Genomic DNA, 24,282 nt, shown 5'->3' on the forward strand with positions numbered 1-24,282 from the left:
TTCTCCTGGTTTCCCATCAGTCTCCACCAAGGAGTCTGGACCCTCTACACCCCCTATGCTGGCTTCATCAACGCCTGAAAAGGTTTAAGAGCAGCCACGTTCCCGCCAGCCACACTTGCCCCAGGTCCTGGTTTCCTGCAAGTCAGGCTCCAGATCTCTAGGTCCCCCAAGATCCCGGAGCCGAAGTACGTGTGTAAAGGTGAGCAAAGATGCCACCCTCCTTGAACCTTCTGGACGGCGCTGGGTGCCCTGCTCACAGCTGCCCTTACTAGAGAGCCAGCTAATCCACCCGCAAAGTTGAGAGGCGAATTCTGGGCTGGACGAGGTGGCGTTAGAGCCCAGAGGTCCAGGGCCCCAAGGGTGACGGGGACTGACCTAGGCTTCGAGTTAGCTCTGGGGGGTGAATCGGCCAGCAGGACCGGTCTTGCGAGGACCGGATCAGCGCCCTGGGATGGGAGGGCGAAGTGTATCTTGCTGTCCCAGGGCTTGCGCGCGCGCGCGAGAGAGAGCGTGTACGCCCGTGTGCATCTGTGTGCGTGTGTGCACATGGCCGCGCGTGTGCAGGGAAGGAGGCGCGCACACGCAGCACCCACACAGGCTGCAGCACGGCCCTGGGGCCCCTCCACTTCCAGGTCCCTCAGACCCGCGCCCGCGGCGGCCGCTCGGCGGAGCGGGCGTCGGAGCCCAGCGAGCGGGGCGCAGAGGCCGCGCTGGAGGTGGGGCCGGGGGAGGGGACGGGAGGGCGGGGAGGGCGGGCAGAGGAGGATCCGGGAAGCTCGGGAGTTATTTGACAGGAGCCGGGGCCGCCGCAGGACGCGGAGGACCGCCGGGGCCAGCTGGTCGAGTCCGGGCCGCCCGGAGCGCTGGGGACGAGGACCCGAGCAGCCCCTCCGCCGGTTCCGCGGCCGCCGCCCGAGTGCCACCCGCGCGCCCCGCTCGGGGCCGGAGAGCGCCGCGCCCGGTCACCATGCTGCTGCCGCGGCTCTGCTGGCTGCCGCTGCTCGCGGCGCTGCTCCCGCCGGCGCCCGCGCAGAAGTTCTCGGCGCTCACGGTGAGTGGGCCCGCGGCGCCGGGGCGCGCCGCCTCCTGCCCGGGGCCGGCCGCGTCCCCGCGGGCCCCTCCGGCCGCCGCGCTCAGGCGCCGCGAGCAGGTGACCCTCCCGCCCGCGTGGCCCAAGCAGGTGGGGCCTGGGCGGCCCGCGGGGCGCGCGCGGCTTCTGGGGTCCCCGCGACGCGGGTGGACCGGCAAGGGGTGCTCCGCGGGCCCCTCGCCGCCCCCCACGAGGGCCAGGGTCGCGCGCGGAAGACCAGGATCCGGGAGCCAGGGCGCCGCCCGGTGGACTGTCCGAGGGCGGCTCTGCCGGGGCCTCGGCGCCCACCGGGCTCGGTGCGTCCCGGGCTCGGCCCTGGGCGCGCGGTGCGGACCCCACGGCTCTTGCGGGGCGGGCGGGCGAGGGGGCCCGGCTCCTGGGCCCCGCAGGTTGGGCCCGACCCTCCCGGGGGACGTGAGCTTAGAGACAGCAGATGCCGTGACACATGAAGATTGCTTCCCCTCGTCCAAGCGGGCAGAGGCCAGTGGGAGGGCCCCGGGGACTCCGCGTCCTACGCTCCCCGGCCCTGGGCCCCCAGGGCAGGGAGCGCCGAGCGCCAGGGTCACCCCGCTGACCGCGGCCGGGTTTGCTTTCTTAGCGGCGACTTCTCAGCGAGGCCCGGCCACCGTTGCGCGGTGCCAAGCTCGGAGCGCCGCGCAGGGACCGAGCCAAGCCGCCGGCCGCCGGCCCGGCCCGGGTGTCCCAGCCCCCGGCTCGGGCAGACCTCGTGGGCTTGCAGTGTTTGCAAACCCATAATTAATGCAATCTGCAGAAACGAAAACATCCCACTTAAATGTGTTTTTGAACAAGTGCTTGAGAAAACACGCAGGGAGAGAGAACACCTCTGGTGGAGAGATGCTTCTAAGTGCCCAGGACCGTCCTGAAGGCGTTTATTGTATCGAAAATACCAACGGGTGAGCTGGGCTGTGGTCGGGTCTGCTTTTCAGCAAAGCTCAAGCCGGCCCGGAGCCTTTTTTTTTTTTTTTCCCCTGTTCGAGCAGTACCAGGGGGAAGGAGTTAGTGAGTTCACGGTTCATACCTAAAATTCTTCTGGGGCGGCCCTGGTCCCTGCCTTGCGTCTCACAAATGACGTGTAGATTAGAAACTGCCTACCCGATCGTGAGGAGGTTCCCACAGGCTCAGCGGCCGTGTGGGGTTTTCATCTCCGCAGAGGGGCGGCGGAGCAAGACTTGCTGTGTGTGTCCCTTCCTCTACCCATCTGTACACACATGATGGGCTTAGACCCGCGCTTGTGTAAACAGCCGCCCAGGCAGGGCATCCAAGGCCCCAGAGATATGGAGACCAAGCCTCAGGCTGAGACCCGGCACGTCTTTCGCAGCAGGCTGTCTCGCGGCCACAGCTGTTCTGAAGGTGCCCAGAGCAGATGGCACCTCAGGGGGCCTCCTGGATCTGTCGGTCTCTGGGTGGAAAAGCAGGATAGGGTGTTTGTTATTGGAACTGCTGCACTCCCTGTGGGTTTTCTTCTCGTTTCCGTCCCCCACTCTTACAAGCTAAGCATTTGCTTTAAGGTTGCCCTTGTCCGTGGCCTCCCTGGGGCTGCTCTCAGGATTTCCTGGGTGTTGGTGACACCAGCTGCGTCGGATCCCGCGCGGAAGCTGATGATGCTTCAATGCACATACCAGCCCCCTTTGGCTGCACTTCCCGGGGAAACTTCTTGCCTTAAAACTATTTTTGCAAGTAAAATGCCATGTGGCTTCAGCCTCCAGGAGAAAAGCTTAAAGCCCTGACATATCTTGGCAAGCTCCCCGCCCCGCCCCACCCCTCATGAAGCACATCAAGCAGCTGGCTGATGGGCCGTGAGGGCACGTTGGAGGTGCTGGAGTTTTCTGGGGTGCTCACCTCTTTTCAGACCGATTTCTAGTTGGGGGGTGGTCATTGCTTGTTTCCAGCGGGATGGCTTTCTCTTTGCAGGATTTACATCTGGTCTTTAATAAACCAGAGACAGCGCCAGTCCCTGGGAGCTGGGGAGTGATCACTGGGCGTCTTCTGGATGTGTGGTCCTAGGAGCATTACTTAGCTGTCTTAATCACCAGTGTTCTTACTGTAAAGTGTGATCAAGCAATGCCTTCTGTTTAGCTCATTGCCAGGATTAAACGTGAGGCTTTCTGTGTCCGCACGCGGTACACACCTGTTTTGTAACTCACCCTGTTTCTGATGGCAGCCGTGCCACTGGTCCTGACGCTGTGGTTTCCACAGGTGGCTGTGCCCCTCGGGACTGGGGACACTGGCCTCATGGTGGTTTTGTCCGTGGGGTGTGGAGCACAGCACGCCACTCTGGGGGAGCACGAGGTTTGTTGAGGTGGGGGTGCCAGCCTGGACCAGCAAGCGAGAAAACTGGCCTGGCTGCCCGCTCTGCACCACCCTGTCTCCTTAGGTGGAAACAGACAGCGTGCCTGCCTCTTGGGCGTCAGAAGCTTTTCACCGGTGTCCCTGGGTGATGACTTTGTCCCCCCGCTCCCTGCACTGGACGGTCTTCATTGGGGGATGGTCTTCATTGGGGGACGTGTCTCCACCAAGTGTCGGTGGGTTTGACCACCTCTGCTAATTGGTGTTCAAGACAAAGAGAATCTGCTTTGCTCAATAATTACCTTTTTTTTCCCATTAAAGTCATTCTTTAGAAACGGCACCTTGGTGTGTATTCCTGTGACTCTGAGGATTTGCATAACTGCCTGGTCCTCCACGAACTGCGTGCTTTTCCCGTCGACAGGCGGGGGCAAGAGGTGTCTCTGACCCCTGCTGGGATCCTCACCTGTCCCTTCCTTCTTCGAGGGCCAGATCCCGTCCGGTTTCCATCCTGCTCATGCCCGAGCCTAGGGAGCGCCTTCCAGTATCGGTCGCCTGCTCACACGTGGTCCAGATGACCGCAGTTCTGCTCCGTCGCGGGCACAGCGGTGCCGACTTTGCCAGAAGGCCGCAAACCCGGACCTGGGTGTTTCCTTCAGGGGCAGGGGGCACCATACCCCCAGGGACCCCGGGGGGCACCGTGCCCCCAGGGACCCCTTTCTCAGAGCGTTTGGGAGGAGCTGCGTGCGGGACTTCTGCCCCCACTGAGAAGGCAGAGGCCAGTGGCCTCGCTTCTCGTGTGGCTTCTGGCCACCTGGAGGATGCGCCCCCGGGTGCTGCCCACGGGCCGAGCTTTCTTTGCTCCTGGGGCACTTGGTGTGTGTTTTCTCCTTGACTTCGCAGCAGCCTGACCGTCAAGGCTCTGCTTTACCCTCATTCGAGAGGCCCTGCTGGGGCCCTCCACACTGCTCTGTTCCAGAGGCTTCCCTGGGCGGGGGCGGGGGCCGGGGTGCCGACTTCCCTGCCCGTCTGCTGGGTCACCTTCAAGGCCGATCCAGCTGGGCCTCCCGCCTCCCCTGGCGGGCCTCCAGCACATGGTGATGAGCTGTCTGTTGGGGCGGGAGCTTCAAAGGACAGAGGAGCCTGGTGGGCTACCGTTCATGGTGTCGCAGAGAGTCGAACACCACTTGGGGACTGAGCAACAGCAACCACACAAAAATATGCCACGGCTGGCACAAACGGGTCTACCGTTGATGGTGTGGAGACGTGGGGTCAGAGGTCCCCCTCCGCTCCAGGGCGATCGTGGACGGTCCTGCTCCCCACTGTTTCACTGTCTGCTCAGCTCTCAGGCAGTGATTATGGTTTTTTTCTTCTCCCTTTGCAAATGCTCTGAGCACATTTGCTGCTCTGGGAGAGCTGCGTTTCATTCATCAGCAGAAGAGGGACCACGGAGGTGGTTAAGGAAAAGGAAACTAAACATCATCAAAATTTTCCAACCTAGAAGCCCATTTACATGGCGACTGAAAACCCAAACATCTGGAGGAGTCGCTTTAATTCTGATTTGAAATCAAGACCATAAATAAAACTATAAGCAACTTCAGGCTATAACAAGATTGTGCAGTAAATGGGCACTGATGTAACCAACATAGGTTGTGACGGTTCAGAGCAGAACAGATTTCTAAGTAATTCTATATCAAAATAAGCCTTCCTGAGAGCCTAGGATTTTGGAATGAGGCTGTTATTAAGACTGGCAATGTGACATTGGAATAGAGGGCAAGGGTAACATTTTATATATTTTTAATTAAAAGATAAATTGTTTACACATTTACAAGCCATAGATGTAGAGTGATGAACTTCCAGGTGGATTCTCGCATTAGAGAAGAAAAATTCAGTCATAGTTTTCTGAGTTCATTTATGTTTCCCTAATCGATGGCGTTGGAGAAGGAAATGGCAACCCACTCCAGTGTTCTTGCCTGGAGAATCCCGGGGACGGGGGAGCCTGGTGGGCTGCCGTCTGTGGGGTCGCACAGAGTCGGACACGACTGAAGCGACGCAGCAGCAGCAGCAGCAGCAGTCGATGGCGTTGGTAACGGGACACACTGTTGCTGTTCAGCTGCTAAGTCGTGTCTGACCCTTTGCGACCCCTGGACTGCAGCCCGACAGGTTCCTCTGTCCATGGGATTCTCCAGGCAAGAGTACTGAAACGAGTTGCCATTTCCTTCTCAAGGGGATCTTCCCAACCCAGGGATGGAACCCATGTCTCCTGCACTGCAGGCAGATTCTTTACCATCTGAGCCACCAGGGAAGCCAATGGGACAAGACCCTATTCTTAATGTCTGTACATCTCGAGAGTTTGAATAACACTTTATGTATTGAGTATTTATTAATAACTGAAGCCCAAGGGAGGAAAGGGTTCAGAAAGCGAATCCTAGTTCCATGTGGGCTAAGAGGTTATTCTAGAAGTGATAATAACAGGCATTTTATGCGGTTTTGTAATGTCAGGCTGAAAACCAAAGAGCAGAGATTTGTAATAAAAGAGAAATAAATAGAACTCAGTAAAATGGTGACTCTCATCTATATTGTCAGCATCGAGAAACAAGATTATAAATGGAAACTTGTACCACCTGGCCAAGTTTAATTAAAATTCTCATTAGAATAGGAGGCCCTTTCAGAACGACTCGTAACACTATAATCATATTCAGATTTTTATTATGTCCGACATAAAATGGGATGTTAACCAGTGAAGCTGGCATTTAAGGGGAGGCGAAACGTCCATACGGTTGGGAACGTGCTCCTCCTTCACCGCGAGCTCTGCAGTCTCCTTCCTTTCCTCTTTCCCCGATCACCTTTCCTCTCTATCTCTTACGCCTCTGCCCTAATCACAGTTGATCCCTTTGCTTCTCCTGTGGCCTTTACTGTCACTGCTTCCGTCTGAGCTGAGAGTGGATGAGAAGTTTCTGGTTCCTTCCCCTCACACTCTTTCCCCTAAGAGCATCCGCAGGGCCCCTCTGCCGCGCTCTGCCCTGGTGGCCGGCTCACTGTGGACGGTAGGCCCCTCACCCTCTGCGTGTGTGACCAGCCCCGTCCCCTCGGTGAGCACACGCCCATGGCAGATCTGTTATGTTTATTTTGTGGGGGGCCAGCCAGCTGGTAACATTTGAGTTGCTGGCAAAGAGTTTTCCAGTGATATGAAGTCTCAGAAAGCACGGAGGCTTCGGACGGGCAGTCCCCTGTGGTGCGCTTGGCCCCTGGCGCAGAACACTCGAGGACGTGCGGCAGAGTCCGTCAGGCCCCTCTCGTTTGGGGTGTTCTCAGGTTGGCTGGGTTTCGTCACTGCTGAAAGAACAAATTCATCAGTGGGTTGGCCCCAGATGCTCTCGTCTGTCGGTTGACCTGGCCCGAGGGGGTTGCTTTGTTGACTCTGTTCGCTGTCATCAAGGCTCCAGGGACAAACGGGTCCATCCTCCCTGTGAGATGAGTGCGTGGCAGACACGTGATTCCCTTCCTGGGACTGAGGAAGTCTATCTGACTTCCCACGCCTCTGCCTGCCCTGCTCAGCTCTGTACCATCCCAGCCCCCAGTGGACTGGGGAGACAGACCCTCCCTGGCCCAGCCCACGGCCCCCTGGAGCTGGCAATGGCTGGGTGCTCGTGAGGTGGACCTGGGGCCTTGGAAGAAGGTCTCACTGGCCTTTGTCTGATCCGGATGTGAGTGCCGAGTGCTGGGCGGGGGGGCCTGTCACTCTTGCCTGGGAGCTCCATCTCTCTGTTTCAGTGAAAGTGGGTAAGAAATGTTCTTTTTTTCTCATTACCCTGAGGAATGATGGGAAGTGCATGGCCGAGTGGGCAGAGTGATAATTTTGGGGGGCCACTTTTCCAGCTCAGACGGTGAGCTCGTGGTTACCTGGCTCCCTCTGGCCTGGCCGAGCAGTCTCGTGACGACTCTAAACACTGCTCTGAGGTGTGTTCACAGCTGAGCCCTGATGCTGGGTTTACATGTCATTGCCCCTTTCTCATCGAGCAGTCTCGTGACGACTCTAAACACTGCTCTGAGGTGTGTTCACAGCCGAGCCCTGATGCTGGGTTTACATGTCATTGCCCCTTTCTCATCAAGCACTTTTGAGGCCCGTCTTCATCTTCATAAGAATGTGGCGCAGACTTGCCTTCTCCTCCTTGAATCTGGTTAACCTGTCCTGGTTACTAACAGACTAGCTCAGGCCCCGGTCAAGCTCTCTTCACGGGAACTCCATCCACAGGGCTGCACTTTGCTCTACCACACTTTTTCTTAAAATTTGAGAAAAATGTACAAATCCAAAGAAAGGTCCCAGAGCACCCTGGGCCACCTCCTTGCTTGGACATCACTGTGGTGTCCTCCTCACATTACACGGTAGAGTCGAATACAGACTCGTTGTAAGTCACACAGTGCAAGTTGCAAGACACACTCACCCCACTGATGAGAATCACTGCTCAGTGTGGAGTAGAAATTAAAAAAATGATAAACTCGGTTTGCGCTCACCATTTTAAATCAGCTCAGGAGGTCCAAATGAAGGACACCCCACTGATGAGAATCACTGCTCAGTGTGGAGTAGAAATTAAAAAAATGATAAACTCGGTTTGCGCTCACCATTTTAAACCAGCTCAGGAGGTCCAAATGAAGGACACCCCACTGATGAGAATCACTGCTCAGTGTGGAGTAGAAATTAAAAAAATGATAAACTCGGTCTGTGCTCACCATTTCACCCAGCTCAGGAGGATCCAAATGAAGGACACCGTGTATCATTTGTGTTGTCTCTTAATTCATTCCACAGAGTACTTGGGTTTGTGTCATCAAGAATTAAAAAAAAAACAGTAATACATTTAAAATTAATTTAAAAAATTGGCCTTTGAAAGACAGAAGTGACTGTCCTTCAGTTTCGAGATGACTCCAGGGTTAAGACGGCTGAGTGAGTGGCGTCTGGGGATTCCATGGCCGGTTTTGGGGTGAGGGCTGCAGCCATGCATCCCCAGCATCCTTTCTGGGAAGTGCCCTCAGCCCTCTACGGCAGAGACACACACCAAGGCCCGCCTTGGCCTCCCTCCCAGAGATCAGCCACAGAAATGTTTCCTCCACCTGTCTCAGGGGACCGCTAGCTTCTTCATGGCGAAGTGGCTGAGTCAGGGACAGACAGACAGAGCTAGGTCAGGACCACAGTCAGGACTCTGCTCGTGAGGCTGGGCCATCCGCTCCTCCCTTAGACCTGCTCCTGTCGGTGGCGGAGGGGAGGGGGCCCCTTTCTTCCGTGGGGCCACACTGACTGTGACGTAAGGGGCCTTGCCCAGGAATGTCTCGGCCAGGGAGGCCTTTGTTTTTGATAAACAGGTGCACGGGGAGTTTTAAATGTTACAAAGAGAGATGGTGTGAGATTCTGTGGCCTGCATTAACGCCACTGACAATGGAGGAGAATCCGTTGTGGGGAGGGCTCTCCTTGGGCCTGGGCGCACGGGATGGCAGGCTTGGTTTGAATGCAGGCTGGGAATCATATCATCTTTAAAACTGCCATCTACTGATGAACCGACAGTTCACGTCGTCTGCTGTCCTTGGGCCGCTAACGTAGGTATTTAAAGAAGGTCACGAGGTCTGGGAAGGCCAGACGCCCTCTGCACCTCCTCCATGTCTTTCTGACCTGGCCCTTCCTCCCAGGCCCCAGCCTGTCTTGCTGTGTCGGGAGGACTCTGAGGATGAGGGACGTCTGGACATCATCTGCCATGGGTCCGCTTGCTCCTGCCTTCCCACCCTCTCATCTAAGGCCCCGCGTGTTCCCCTCCGCTTTCTGAACCAAGCTCCGTTCTGAGCTCTGGTTGGTCCACACCCTCAGGACCGGGGGCAGGATCTCAGACGAGGAGCACACCCTTGGTGTGTGGTGGCCCACTTGCCCAAGTCACGTTGTGAATCTGAGATTCCATTAAGCCAATTTCTCCTCCTCACTGGTTTTTTTTTTTTTTTTTTGGAATTTCTAGAACCTTTAAGTGGTGTTTTATATGCCATTGATGTTAAAACTAGGCTTGCATCCTGACCCCTGTAGCAGGTTGGAACTCTCCTCTCTGGCTCACGGAAATCTGCTAAGCGCTGCTCATTGTCCTGTGAGTGGAGCTGTGGGGGGACCCAGAGGGGTGGGCTCCCAGGAGGTGAGACCAGGGCCATCTCCAGCTGCTGCACCCATGCCCTGCACCAGGAAAGAGCCCCAAGGGAGTCCCCTCCCCTCCCGAGAATCAGTGACTTGGGAAGGATCCAACCCTGACTAGGATTCCCAAGGCCACCGACCTGTGACTTCCCCTGACAGAGTAATCGACACTGTGGCGGAGGGTGCTGGGCCCACTGTGAGCCCGGCAGCGCGCTCCTCACCGGGCAGCCCGCCCCCCGCCCCAGACCTGCTGTCTCCCACACGCGCACGTGCGATCTAGCACGGCCTGAGCGCAGGCAGCACCCAGGCTGTGAGTTCAGACTCGACACTCTGCCCGCTTCCCTCTTAAGGCAGAGAGAGCTGTTTCCTGGGCTGGCAGCAGCCCTGCCGAGCCGCCCTGTTCCTTTCGTGGGTGATGCATTTAAATATCTGCCGGCGCCCGAGGGTGAGGAAAGCCAGAGAGGCTCTGACCTGAACGTACACGTCGGCGCAGTCCTGGCTTTGCAGGATCCACTGATGATGGGCTCAGGTCTTCCTTCTTCAAAGGTGTATCTTTTGCAGGGAGTTGCCCAAACGAGATCTTTCTTTTCACCCAGAGATAAAACCCAGGTGGAGTGCCGGATCCTTTCCTCCGCTCACTTGGCATCTCGGGCTGTTGACACCCGTTTACACCCGCAGGAAACGCAGGTGCGGCTCCCGGCCAAGGGCCTCTTCCGGCCGTGGACGCGGAGGTGCCCGCGCCGGCCACACGGCGGCGCCCGAGAGCAGCCCGCCCCTCCCGGCGGACGGCGCTGGAGGACGGAGCCCCCAGGGCCCACGCGGCCCACTCCCCACTCGGGGAGCTGCCCGCGCTGTCTGCGGGGCTGGCTGCCCGCCAGATGGGACTTCCTTTCTGCTGCAATGTCTGATCATTTAGTAAACCGGTTTTATTTAAAGCAGTGGCTTCACTTACTTGTTGGCTAAGCTGATACCCATTTCAGTGTTCTCTGGGAATGGAAGTGCTTACACATGTCCATTTATGACGGATCTTAACCCGGAAGAACATCAACTGCAGAAAATAGACACTTGGTCCTCAGGCTTTCGAGGCCTATCTTCCAACCAAGCCTTTTCCCCCCGTAGGTTCTGCAGCCCAGCTTTGTAGGGGGAGGGTCCTGGAGGGTGAGGCCCACCCCCCAGCTGAGTTCTTACCGCTGACCTCTGGCCAGAAACCATTGACATTTCTTTGTATGCAAGGATCTGAGAGGGTGTAGAAAGTCCTAAGTGGCCCCCTTCCCTGTCCCCTTTCCCCCCACCTGCGCCTTTCTCTGAGGCTTCGTTCCCTTGTTCTTTCTTATGTGATGAAGGAAGGCCAGTCTCTGTGGCCGGAGGTCCTCTATGGACCTTCGAGGTCGGAAGGCGGGTCCCGCCTGTGGTCTGAGGCCCCTTGGCGGCCGTGACCCCCTCAGAACCTGGCGCTCATTCCCAGGCCCAGCCCGGCCTCAGCGTGGCCCCTCGTGGGCGGCCCTGGGCCCTGGGGGCTTCCTGGGGCTCTGGGGGGGCATCGCCCCTCAGCCCCCAGATGGCAGTGCGGCATGGACACAGCTGATGCTCAGTCCTGTTTCTGGGCTCACTTCTGTGGCCCCCACGTGTGCAGAGGTCAGGACGTGGGGGGCTCCTGAGGGCAGCCCAGATGCACGCTGAGGCCTGGGGGGCAGCCGGCCGGCCTCCCTTCCTGGGGCGTTGGTGCTTCAGGCCAGAGCTGCAGGGAGCTTCCCTGACCTTTGTGTTCTTCCCCCAAACTTAACACAAGAAAGGATAAAATAATTTCATTGGTCAGGAAATGGTAGAGTTAGAGGCTAATCTCTCTCTGTCCCTCCTCAGAGTGTCTCTCTCTCTGTCTCTCTCCCCCTGTCTCTCTGTCTCTCTCTCTCTCTGTCTCCCTGTGTCTCTCTCTCTGTCTCTTTCTCTGTCTGTCTCTGTCACTGTCTCTCTGTCTCTCTCCCCCGTCTCTCTGTCTGCTCCTCTCTGTCTGTCTGTCTGTCTCCTTGTCTCTCTCTCCTCTCTGTCTCTCTCCCTCTATCTCTGTCTGACCCCTTAGACTTTCTGCAGCCTTGTCCCCTGGCCTGTGGTCACTCCCCCTGGCCCTGGGGCCGCAGCCGGGCGGCCTCCCCTCCACACCAGGGCGGAGAACTGGGCTCCAGGAGCTGCAAGGTCTGAGACAGGACAGGATGTGAGCCAACCCAGGACTTGGTTCAAAGCCAGATCCTAATCAGACTTTGTTTTAATCCCTTTTTTCCCGCTGTTCTCCTTTAACACTTTCTGGGGGTCTGGGTCTCACCGAGCGCTCAAGACAGCCCTGTGTGCATCGCAGTCGTGGGAGCCCAGTTCTTGGGGCAGCTGCCCCCGCTGTCTCGGGATTTCCAGGGTCGGGGGGACAGGTGAGCAGGTAGAATGCCCCAGGGTGCCCTGAGGATGAGGAGGGGCGCAGCCTAGCGTCCGTCACTTTGCCTTTGGGGCTCCCTTAGTGCCCATTCTGGGGACCGGGGGGCTCCGGTGCATACCAGGTAAATAAGGCATCTCACAGCACACGGGTGTGTCTGGACGCTCTCAGAGGAGTGATGCACCGAGCTCTCGGCTGGGTGCTGTCACCATGCAGCCATCACGGGTCCTGTCGTCCAGCAGACACAGCCATGCACAGGGGTCGGGACCGGGAGGGTTCATCCTCACATCCCTGTTGGAAATGTGGCCCCGAAGGCTGAGCCCTGGGGAGGGGTTGGGGGCACCCTGTGCAAAGACTCACCCAGTGGACAGGGGACCTCCTCAGGACCTGGGAGGGCAAGGGCCCCCTTAGGGCTCCCGGGGGCTTGGAGGGCCCTGAGGGGCTGGGCTGGGCAGCCAGGCGGCCTCCCGGGGTCTCAGAGCAGAGGGGCAGGCAGGCTCCGGGGCAGCAGTGGTGCAGGGCTGATGGGGGGCTGGTGGTACAGCTGTGATGCTGTGGGGGGCGGGCTGGGAGAGGCAGGGCACTCAGCCCAGGGGGCCATTCGATGGCCGGTTACTGCATGTCGTCTCTGTGTTTCTGCGTGTGAGACATGGGCTTGGGTGAGGAGATGCAGAACTGAGATGAGAGCCGTGAGGAGACCTGGTGGGGCCGGGCGGGCACGTGAGAACCTGCTGTCCGCCTCCCTGTCCCTGGCGTTTCCTCAGAGGGCACGTGGCACAGAGCTCGGGAGGGTGGAGTCCAGCCTGGGTGCCTGTCCGGCTCATGAGCATCGTCTCCTGAGGCCCTCACGTCGGGGTGTCTGGTGAAACAGATGCCTAAACTGCTTGAACAGAAGCACGTGTGACCTTGGGTTAAGCAGATCCCAGGAAACAAAACCTCAGCTGCCACCCGAGCCGCTGCGTGGCCCCCTCTGAGGCCCATCTTTCAGGGGAGCGGGTCCTGGTGAGCCGGGGGGGTGACAGGCGGTGAGCACAGCCCTCCCACTGGACTCCCTGAAGGTCAGTCTCACTCTGAATCACAAAATGACGTGGAGACGCAGTTGGCAGAGGTGGAGGAGGCTGGAGGGCAGCCTCGCGTGTGGTGGGAGTCGTCTGCCACTGCGGACAGGCTGCTGGCCGCTTCCGGGAGCTGGTGGGGGGCCACGGCAGGAGGACAGCGGGCCTCCTGCCTGGAGCTGAGTGCCCTAGAGGCCTGCGGGGACTCCGCTGGATGGCAGTCGGGCAGAGGGAAGACGCTGCTTTTCCGAGGCCTCTGCCCCCTTGGGCTCCCGCGCCTGCTGCGTCGCTACCGTGACGGCTCCTGGCTCCCTCCCCTCGGGCTTGCTGTCCTCTGATGCCCCCTGGACGTCCTGTCGCGGGACATGCTCTGATGTGGAATTGAGGGCAATGCGGGGCTCTTGTTTGGAAGAGACGTGGTGGGACCTCGTGATGGTGAAATCCTGCGGGTGTGGCCCTGAGACCAGGACGTGGGGCTTGGTGCGGTGTGGGACAACGCCTCCTTACCGCCCACCCCTGGTCCTCAGGAGACGTGGGGTCGCAGCAGGAGGACAGAGCCGGCCTCCCCGGGGGTGGTGGGCTCACCTCCCGGCGTCTGGGGGTCTGGGGCCAACACTCTGCCTGTGGTTCCTGGCTTTGCCGCTCACGGGGGATTGGGTGAGCCGCCGGTTCTCAGCCTCTCGGGCTGCAGGACGGGGGTGACCTGGGCTGCACCCCGTCCTGCTCTGGGAGGGAAGCGGGTCCTGGGCTGGACGGGTCCTCCAGGAGCGCACCTCCTGCCCGCTCTGCTCCGAGGGCGGGCATGGCCTGCGGTTCCTTCTCTGGCGGCCTCGCCTGAGCCCGCGGTGAGCCCCTGTCCTGTGGTCCTTTGCTTGCTCCTGCCCCTCGTCTCTACAGACTCCAGCTCCTCCACGAGGAAGCCTTCCTAACCCAGGATCAGCCGACAGGCTACCCCGTGTGGAGGAGTGGGAAGCGGGGGGCCTGCAGTTAAGCAAGGCGTGATGATCTCGTTTGTAACTGAGAGCCCCCTGTCGGTAGAGCTCAGGATTTGCATGATGCAGCAGGTGAGCTGTCGGGAGCTTGTGGGGCTCCCGCTCTGTGGGGGGCTCCCGCTCTGTGGGGGCTCCCACTCTGTGGGGGTACGTAGGGAGCAGGGTGCGGGCCTCTTCCTGCATCCAGGGCCCGTTCATAGTGACCCCGTGCTGACTCCTCCCCCGCTTGCTCGCCTTGTGGTGGACTCTTCAGTTCAGATCAGTCACTCAGTCGTGTCCGACTCTCTGCGACCCCATGAACCACAGCACACCAGGCCTCCCTGTCCATCACCAACTCCCGGAGTTCACTCAAACTCACATCCGTTGAGTCGGTGATGCCATCCAGCCATCTCATCCTCTGTCGTCCCCTTCTCCTCCTGCCCCCAATCCCTCCCAGCATCAGGGTCTTTTCCAATGAGTCAGCTCTTCAGGTGGCCAGAGTATTGGAGTTTCAGTTTCAGCATCAGTCCTTCCAATGAATATTCAAGACTGATTTTCTTTAGGATTGGCTGGATGAGTCTCCTTGCAGTCCAAGGGACTCTCAAGAGTCTTCTCCAACACCACAGTTCAAAAGCATCAGTTCTTCAGTGCTCAGCCTTCTTCACAGTCCAACTCTCACATCCATACATGACCACAGGAAAAACCATAGCCTTGACTAGATGAACCTTTGTTGGCAAAGTCTGTGCTTTTTAATATTCTGTCTAGTTTGGTAATAACTTTTCTTCCAAGGAACAAGCGTCTTTTAATTCCATGGCTGCAGTCTAAGTGCAGTAGACACTTGGTCCCATTTTGCAGATGAGGAACTTGGGACAGAGGTGATTAAGTGAAGTGCCCAGAGTCATCTGGCAGGCCTCCTGGGCCGGCTAGGTCCAGGGTCTCCCAGCTGACCCCCTGGGCCGGGTAAGCCTTGACATGCAGGAACAGGCGGCAGGATGCTCTGAGCTCAGGTTCTCTGAATGAGGCTCTCAGGCAAAGACTTGAGCCTGGCTGGACTCTGAGTGCTTGTGGACCCACTCCAGGGATGTCACCAAGGCTGCGGGGTCCTCGGACCAGAGGTCTGGGTTGCGGGCACGAAGCTTGCTGCAGTGTCTACAGGGCACATTCCCCAGAGGATCCTTAGGAGACGAGTTCTGGGAATAGTCCTGTGTCGGACGGCTGCAGGGAGGGCGGTGGGCGCCGTGCACCTGTGGCTGGCCGGGGCAGGTGTTTGCCGTTCGGGGAGAGCCCGAGGTGCCCTGGCAGGCGCGGCCCTGACTGCGGGGGTCTGCCCCGGTTCTCCCTTTGTTTCCTGGTCTCTGAGTCACATGTCGCTTTCAAGTAGCAGGTGTTTGGTTTGTATTGTCTTGATTGATCCTGCTTCTCTCACTGAGATTTTGAACTTAAGAGACGCTTTTAATTAAGTGTAAATAAGATAAAATTTACCCCGATTGACTGACAGCATGGAAGGTTTTATCAGGTGCCTTTTACCACTTGTGCCAGGCTTACAAGTCTACATGCTTACACGCGAGGGGAGGCGAGCGATGGACAACCGTAGGACTCCTCAGGTGACACCTGCCCTTAAGCTGCAGCCCCTGAAGCAGTCGCTCAGGAGCAAGTGACGGGACCTCTGTTGTAGGAGACGGGGGGTGGGGTTTAAAGGAGCTTTTAGGGATTTGATTGTCAGCTTCCTCACTTTATAAGGAGGAATCAGAGCCCTTCACATTCATACCTGCACACAGCCAGGTAGGCAGCCCAGGCGTCTGGACTCAGCTTCACCCAGTTTCTGCCACCCTCCCCTGCTGGCTGAAATTTAATGCTGGGTTTTAACAAAAAGAATTTCAACCCTTAAATCTTTCTGGTGCCTTGCATCATACTATAAAGAACTGATTTTGGTGGAAACATGTTAAGAGACCGTGGCACTGCCTGTGCCTGGGCTGCGCTCAGTCGTGTCCGACTCTGTGCGACCCCAGGGACTGTAACCTGCCAGGTTCCTCTGTCCATGGGATTTCCCAGACAAGAACACTGGAGTGGGTTGCCACTTCCTTCTCCAGGGGATCTACCTGACCCAGGGATTGAACCTGTGTCTCCTGATTGGCAGGCGGAGCCTTTACTGCTGATCCACCTGGGAAGCCCCCAGACAATGACACTACTGTTTAAAGATGCAAAATAGTGTGATTGTCATGGTGGCTCTTCTTTGGCTTAAGTCACACTGGTCATGTGACCTAGTAATGACTTGCATCCTGATGTGAAGAGGGCCCAAAGGAGCTGCCCAGACCCTGGTTCTGACTCTACGAGCCCTGCGTGTGTCCCCAGGATGCCTTACATGGGGTGTGGTTGAGAGGATGAGGAAAGTTTCATCTCACCCCCGATGGTGTCGGGCCCACTGTGAATTTCAAAGAGCCTTTTGTAAGGTCTTGGGCACTTTTTGTTCAGTTGCTAAGTCTTGTCCAACTCTTTGCAGCCCCATGGATTGCAGCACACCAGGCTCCCCTGTCCTTCACCACCTTCTGGAGCTTGCTCAAATTCTTGTCCACTGAGTCAATCATGCCATCCAACCATCTCATCCTCTGTCATCTCCTTCTCCTCCCGCCTTCACCTTTCCCAGCATCAGCATCTTTTCCGTTGAGATGGCTTTTCACTTCAGGTGGCCAAATTATTGGAGCTTCAGCAATAGTCCTTCCAATGAATACACAGGGTTGATTTCCTTTAGGATTGACTGGCTTGATCTCCTTGCTGTCCAGGGGGCTCTCAAGAGTCTTCTCCAGCACCACAGTTCAAAAGCATCAATTTTTAGAGAAGACCTAAGAACCAGATGTACAGGTGACTTGTAGGCATCTCCCCTTCGCCGGAAGCATGCTGAGGTTTCATCTGTTGGCTTTTCATTTGGCCCTTGTCTCAAGTCTCTGATGCTTTCTTCTGAGGTTTGGTGAGAACTGAGGCTGAGGGTCAGGGCAGCTGAAGGCGTGCTGGGTGGTGACTGGAGTCTTGGCTGCGGTGGAAGCTTCACTGCGGCGGCCTCTGGTCTTGGGTGCTGTGGGACCGTCTTGGAGCCCTGCGGTTGTCATCATTCCACTGGGTGAATCAGCAGACAGACACGCCCAGTGGCAGTGAGCCTGAGCTGTTGGAAATGCGGCCCCCAGGCCAGTGGCACCCCCTGTCCAGGTGTTCACAGGGTGCTTAGGCCATCCTGGGGTTTCTCAGGAGCTGCTGCTCGAAGCTGTGACGTTCTGGACCCAGAGCACGGTGGGCATTGAGCGGACATGTTTGTTCCTCGGGAACGTGGTCCCACTGACCGCCGCCCACCCCCTCCATCTCTCCCCTTTGCACAGCTTCCCTTCCAGTCGATCCTTGTGGCAGGTCTTGTCCAGTGGACCACGAGGCCTGAGCTGTGCCCTGCCCCACCCGCTCACCCTCTGATTGCCCCTTAGCTGTGGGCACTTCTCTGTTGCCTCGGTGACTCGGGTCCTCAGAGCCTGTCACGGCACCAGCTTCTTGGGCACCACGGGGATCCAGTGTCTGAAGTGTCCTGGAGTTCCTGCCAGCCGACCTGCAGCAGCTTGTCCTCAGGGAAGCCTGGCTTTGGGGCGAGTCCTGGACACGCTGCTGCCTGTAGATTGACCGGTCCTCTCCCTGCAGACGGTGGCCTCCTCTGCTTCAGGCCCTGCCTGGTGGCCTTGGTCTGAGGTTCTGGGGCTCCCCAAGCTGTCTGCTCGGGGGTGGGCCCTGTCCTCCTCCCAGCGGGTCCCTCGTGGCCCAGGCCCCACCTGCCCCATCCAGTTACGGTGCTGGACACGCGTGGGACCCCACTGCCAACGCCCAGCGGGGCTCTGGTGACCGACTGCAGCACTCCCCCAGGGACGGGAGGGCGGAGGAGTGGACGGCGGGCTCACAGGACACGGGAGGAGAAGGCAGAGGGGGCCAGCATGGACATGGCCTGAGCTCAGGGGCTCCCTGGGTGTCTTGTCCACGCAGCCTGTGTGGCCACTTAACCCCGTGGGGGACCAGGAGTGGGAAGAACCCTTGGAAAGGCCAGGTGGGTGGCGGGCAAGTGGGAGAGGCATAGTCCTGCTGCGTGTGCTGCGTGCTCAGTCGTGTCCGATCTTGGCGACCCCGTGGACTGCAGCCCGCTGGGCTCCTCTGTCCCAGGGATTTCCCAGGCAAGAACACCGGAGTGGGCTGCCATTTCCTCCTCCATTTCTACAGTGGCCACATCCAAACAACTCTGTGGTGAGTTACCTGCAAGTTACGGTAACCTTTGTATGGTGTCTGTAATACTAAAGTCCCACCTAGTATAAAGCTTCCCCTATTTATCTGAGGGTGCTCTTTGAGTCCTGTTCCTGCAGGAAAGTGGACATGAGCTCCCGGGGACTCTTTCTCCAAGGCCTTGTGTCATCAGGGAGTTACCCACCCCCTTCCCAGCCCACCTAGGTCTTAGGTTCTCTGCCCTTAAAATACTCCACTGACCCAAACCCGGAAACAAAAGTATCAAGACGCAGGGGCGATGGTCTGCATGACATTAAATGACACGCGCCTTTCCCAGCTGTGTTCACCTTAAGGCTGCTCTCATTTCACTGCTGCTGCTGAGTCGCTTCAGTCGTGTCCGACTCCATGCGACCCCATAGACGGCAGCCCACCAGGCTCCCGCGTCCTTGGGATTCTCCAGGCAAGAACACTGGAGTGGGTTGTCATTTCCTTCTCCAATGCAGGAAAGTGAAAAGTGAAAGTGAAGTCGCTCAGTCGTGCCCGACTCTTAGCGACCCCATGGACTGCAGCCCACCAGGCTCCTCCGTCCGTGGGGTTTTCCAGGCAAGAGTCCTGGAGTGGGGTGCCATCGCCTTCTCCACTCATCCCACTAAGTATAGACATCAGCTGTGTAGACCTCAAAGCCACGGAAGCTGCAGTTCTCAGCAGAATTATGCAGGTCGGCGCTCGAGGGGCTCTGTTGGCCGTTCTGCATTCTACACACAGGAGGAGCAGTCCCCGATGGTCCTCAGAGAAAAGCCGAGGCTGTGAGTGCTTTGAGAGGCTACTAAAGCGTGGTAGCGTGCTTCCCCCGTGTGATGCATGTAGACGGTTGAAGGCATTTGGTGTGAGACTCTGAAGGAATGTGAGGGCCCAGGGAAGGAAGGCAGCCCCAGAAGGAGGTAAATTTGATGAAGTGAGGTATCTGGATAGAGATGAAGGAGATTAAGGTCCTTCTGGATAATATCCTGCGCTCAGGGCAAGCACCAACCGGGAAAGTCATATCTCCTAGCACTTCTCAGGTGACCTCAGGGCTCGGTGTTCCCAAGGGGGTGACGCGAGGGTGGGGGGAGATTCCCTCAGTGGAGCTGGGGTTGGGTTCTGCGGGGCATCAGCTTGTCCCTGGGATTTCACACCTGTTTCCACTTTGAGAATAGCACCGGGGGCTGGCCCTGCGGTCATTCTTTCCTCCAAGATTAACTGTCCTGCTGTACATCCGAAACCCAGCAGGGGCGAGCCCACCCACGGGGCGTCCAGGCCATCTGGTGTATGACTGTCACTGTGGAGCCACAGACAGCTCCTCCAGAAGGAAGATGGCACTTGGGGCTGTGACTGGCTCAGATGTAATCAGTTTTGTGAATGACTATTCCATTCCGTTGTCGCTAAGTCACGTCCGACTTTTTGCGACCCCATGGACTGCAGCACGCCAGGCCTCCCTGCCCATTACCGTCTCCAGGAGTTTGTTCAAACTCATGTCCTTTGAGTCAGTGATGCCATCCAGACATCTCATCCTCTGTCGTCCCCTTCTCCTCCTGCCCCCAATCCCTCCCAGCATCATGGTCTTTTCCAATGAGTCAGTTCTTCACATCAGGTGGCCAAACTATTGGAGCTTCAGCTTTGGCATCAGTCCTTCCAACGAACACCCAGGACTGATCTCCTTCAGAATGGACTGGTTGGACCTCCTTGCAGTCCAAGGGACTCTCAAGAGTCTTCTCCAACACCACAGTTCAAAGCATCAATTCTTTAATGTTCAACCTTCTTTATGGTCCGACTCTCACATCCACGCATGACTACTGGAAAATCATAGCTTTGACTAGACGGACCTTTGTTGGTAAAGTGATGTCTCTGCTTTTTAGTATGCTGGGTTTGTCATAGCTTTCCTTCCAAGGAGCAGCCCTCTCCATCTAAGGCCCAGAAGCCCAAGCGTCAGGCACCACTGGTAGATGCTCCCATGAGCCACAGGTGGGCCACCTGAGGGCACCCTGTGCCACAGACGGTTACGTGCTGACGCCTGAACCTGTAAGTCATCGTATGTGGCAGGTTTCCAAATGTCCCCCAGGACTGTACTAGCTAACCTTATTCTGCCGTTGAGGTATCTCCTATCCAAGGTATTTCTTGGACAACTTTGTGTTAAAGAAAATCATTTGGGTAAAGAATAAAGAATATAAAAGTACCAGAGAGAAAAATTTCAAATAAGCCCCCAGAAGCCTGAGGTCCCTTTAGGAGCCCAAGATGGACTGGCCGCCTTCCTGTGGTCAGGTCCTCAGGACCTGGTGGACACGTGGCTGGAGTGGGTTGCCATGGCTGGCGGGCATGGTTGCACATGGCTGGCAGGGGCAGGTTGAAAGATCGCATTCTGAGGAGGGTGAAGGCTCCACAGGCCATGGGAAAGCCCACCCCCGAGGGCGGCCTCCTTGTTTCCGGGAGCCCCCCGCCAGCACTGATCAGCCCCGTCACAGGAAGGGAAATGACCCCCATCGTGGGAAGGGAAGCGGCCAGTTTCCAGTCTCCTGCCGCTTCATTTAATCTGCGGAAAAGCGAGCTTTCTGCTGAAGCTTCCGGCACTCTGTGGGGTGGAGTGCACTCCCCCTGGGTTCGCGTGCTCGTTACTCGGGAAAAGCTGGCAGCAGCCGGCGGCTCTCACTTTCTGGGCTCCAGAGAGAAGGCTGTTGCTCTTAACCTCGGACTCTTTTGAGTCCCTGCAGCTCAGGGCTCCCGGTGGAGAGACGTGCCCCGTTGTCCGAATTCAGAGGCTGCCGGCCGTCAGCTGGGGAGGTGTTTGTGGTCACTGCAGTCTCAGGCAGAGGGTCGCTTGCTGGTGACTGGTGACCTGGTGGCTGTGTGAGCTTTAAAACCTGCCCTCTTGTCTCACCTCGAGGTTCTGTGTTCAGATGGCACGTTTTGTGAAACCCGATATGAAATGCGATGAATTTCAGGAGAGCAGGTGCCACCTGAAGCCCACCGCCTGGGGCAGATTTTAGGCCTGTGGCGTCGGCTAGGGAAGGGCTTATGGGACCTCTGGGAGACACGGGAGGGAAGTGTGGACAGGATGGTCAGGTCACCGCCTGCTAGACCGGGGACCACGAGACCGCTTTTCTCAGTCGCAGGTGGGGACCCAGCGTCTTGAGGAGAAAGCATCTGTCTTGGGTCCCGTGCACATGTTCTGAGTGTGCTTTGGGCCTCTGTCCGGAAGATGGACTCTTCACACCTGATGCAGGCGCGCCTGCCCTGCTCATTCTTTGTGGACAAGGCTCCCGCAACCCCAGCGGCTGCGGCGTCAGCCCAGAGCCAAAGCCAGCAAACCGAACAGAACTTCCCTCTGGCCCACGTGAGTCCTTCGCAGGTGAACTCAGCTCAGCACAGCTGCCAACAGCTGTTTTACTGTGAGATGCTCTGCTGAGAGCATTCCACCCTCTCCTGTGGACCAGGGATGCTTTCCCTTTTGATCTGCTGAACATGGGGTTATTCTCATTTAGACTTTTCTTAAATCCAACATAACCCCTGCTTTGTGAAAGGATTTGCTATAAATGTAATGAAACTGCAAGCAACACATCGTGAATTCCTCTGTGTTTCTGAGAAAGCACCACTAATTATGTTTTTTGTGTAATGGATGTATTTCATTAATAGTTATCCCTGAAACCATGCAGGAAGCTGGTGGTTTTGCAGCTGTTATCATTCCCTGGCTTAACTAAGAGGCTTCTTGAATCAGTACAATAGCACTGAACCAAAGAGCTGGAAACAAGTGCCTGGTGTGCTTACCCACGTGTGTCTCCAGGCAGATGAGTGAGAACCTCCAGGGCATTCGCACCCCAGGCTCTGCACGTCCTGCCGTGGCCCTGGGAGCCCAGGTCCTACAGGGAGGGAGCACCAGGCTGATAAGGAAGTTTTCTAACTGCACAGATGTGCGAGCTGGACCACAAAGAAAGCTGAGCGCCAAAGAGCTGATGCTTTTGAACTGTGGTGTTGGAGAAGACTCTTGAGAGTCCCTTGGACTGCAAGGAGATCAGACCAGTCCATCCTAAAGGAGATCAGTCCTGGGTGTTCATTGGAAGGACTGATGCTGAAGCTGAATACTTTGGCCACCTGATGTGAGGAGCCGACCCATTAGGAAGGACTCTGATGCTGGGAAGGATTGAAGGCAGGAGGAGAGGGGGGTGACAGAGGATGAGATGGTTAGATGGCATCGTTGACTCAATGAACATGAGTTTGGGAAAACTCTGAGAGATGGTGAAGGACAGGGAAGCCTGGGTGCTGCAGTCCATGGGGTGGCAAAGAGCCGGACACGACTGAGTGGACAGAGGCAACACCTGCAAAACTGACTCCGGCCTCACCGGCTGACTGCTTCCGAAGCGCGCGTTCATGTTTCAACACGCTGAGTGGTTTTACTGATAAGTCCACCTTCCCACGTCCCAGAAGGAAGCTGCAGTGCTGGATGACGGTAACGACCCCGGGAGCTTTTTGCGCCAGCAGCGTGTGGGTCTGGCCACGCTTCCCTGGCGGGCTCCTGCGCCAGGACCAGCGTGGGACGGGGCAGCCTCTGCCCCTGGGCCGTCCTCTCCTCCGCCGTGGGCCGGCTCTCCTCCTTCCGCCTGGTAGAGGGATCTTCATCCCAGAGCAAGAGCCGTGTTTTCCAGGGTTTGTCTCGCTGCCTTATTCTCCCGGAAATCCCTGAGCAGAGCGTTCCCCAGGAGGCGAGTCTGGCAGAACTGGCAGCAGGCGGGTTTTGTGAGGGGTAATTGAGCGTGTTTTGTAAACAGATCCCGGGTCACGAGTTTATATAAACATGAAGATCTGGTTGGGTGGGCGTAGAGGCGCGGCAGGATTCGAAGGGTCAGGGTTTGAATACAGAAGCAGTTTTCTAAATCTTTCTGTTTGTAAACGGTGTCCTGAAATCAATAAACTAGCAATTTGGAGCACTGTGCAAATTCCGGCAGCACCAGCAGCCAAATCGCACGCCTTTGTGGTAAAAATCAGCAGAGCTTCTGCTCCCCGCCAGCTTCGCTGTGCGGATGACCTTTCAGAGACAAAGAGCCTTGACCACATGTGAGTGTCGCCAGGATCCCGATTTGCAGTCTCATTAGGAAGGAAGGATTTCTCATCTCTTCAAGAACATTGAATGGAAATTTCCAGTTCATTCAATGAAATTCTGCGTATGTCTTTTTTCCTTGTCTTTGGGCTGGAGGACTAAATTAGAAACAATAATTTTCTCTGAGCTTGATCTGCTCATAGAAAATACATACGGAGTTTGAAATATATTCATTTTCTCAAAATTGGCCTTTCTCAGTGACTGTGTGTGTGATTTGGTGCAGAGTTTCTCATGGTGTGAGTCAGGCAGAGGTCCCTCAGAACCACCCACTGTGTCCGATAAAAAATGTGGATTCTCATCCCCTTCTGGTCCTTGGAGTCAAGACCTGCAGGGTGGAGACAGGCTGTTTCGAAAACAGAATCTCACATGATCCTTAAGGAAACCAAAGGCTGAGAATCACCGACTCCATTAGTCCTATAGGAAATCTAGAAGTAAGGCTTCCGCCCTTCCCCGTGTGTGGCATCTTTTCTTTTTCATGAAAAAGAGACCTGCCAGCTACCTGCTTTCCATATCTGTGTAGTTTATTGTTTCAAAAAAAAATCCAAATTTTAGCCTTGGCTACTTGTGATATGACTTTGTTTTATGTTGAACAGGGAATGCCAAATCTTGAAAGATATTTCTGCTCCAGATAAAGTGTTTCTCTAACCTTTTATTTTTGAGTGAAGCCTTAACTGATGCATCTCTGGCCCAGATGCCAGGACCCTGCATCTTAGTGAGACATCTCCATGGCCATTTGAGGCACTTCTGGGATAATTTTTGCTAAAACATCAAAAAAAGAAAAAATACCAAATGTGAGATGCTGAGAGTCCATCACATAACACACTCTGTGGAGTCTATTTCATTTTATAACAATACTGTGATTTCCGCCTTTACAAGTACAACCCCATGGACATAGTACTGCTGTGATCTCCACCTT

At 56.7% G+C, this 24,282-nt stretch overlaps 1 protein-coding gene and 1 long non-coding RNA gene across 3 annotated transcripts in view; one reads left to right on the forward strand and one right to left on the reverse strand.

Annotated features, from left to right (window-relative positions):
- The first annotated feature begins 786 nt into the window (after positions 1-786).
- The window catches only part of SMOC2 (SPARC related modular calcium binding 2), a 157,695-nt gene continuing 134,199 nt past the window's right edge, over positions 787-24,282 (forward strand). Inside the window, exon 1 of one of the 2 annotated variants that reach the window (XM_070796551.1) lies at positions 787-1,051. In XM_070796551.1, the coding sequence (XP_070652652.1) occupies positions 968-1,051 (84 nt within the window). In that variant the 5' untranslated portion in view covers positions 787-967. The remainder of the gene's footprint in view (positions 1,052-24,282) is intronic. The other variant, XM_070796552.1, reaches the window with a different exon arrangement.
- Positions 6,504-10,266, reverse strand: LOC139184997 (uncharacterized). The gene is made up of 2 exons (XR_011568590.1): positions 10,026-10,266; positions 6,504-6,727 (listed from the first exon to the last, which is right to left on the reverse strand). It is a non-coding gene; the product is annotated as an uncharacterized lncRNA (long non-coding RNA).

This window comes from Bos indicus, chromosome 9 (genome assembly GCF_029378745.1).
Source record: "Bos indicus isolate NIAB-ARS_2022 breed Sahiwal x Tharparkar chromosome 9, NIAB-ARS_B.indTharparkar_mat_pri_1.0, whole genome shotgun sequence".
NCBI classification, from domain to species: domain Eukaryota; kingdom Metazoa; phylum Chordata; class Mammalia; order Artiodactyla; family Bovidae; genus Bos; species Bos indicus.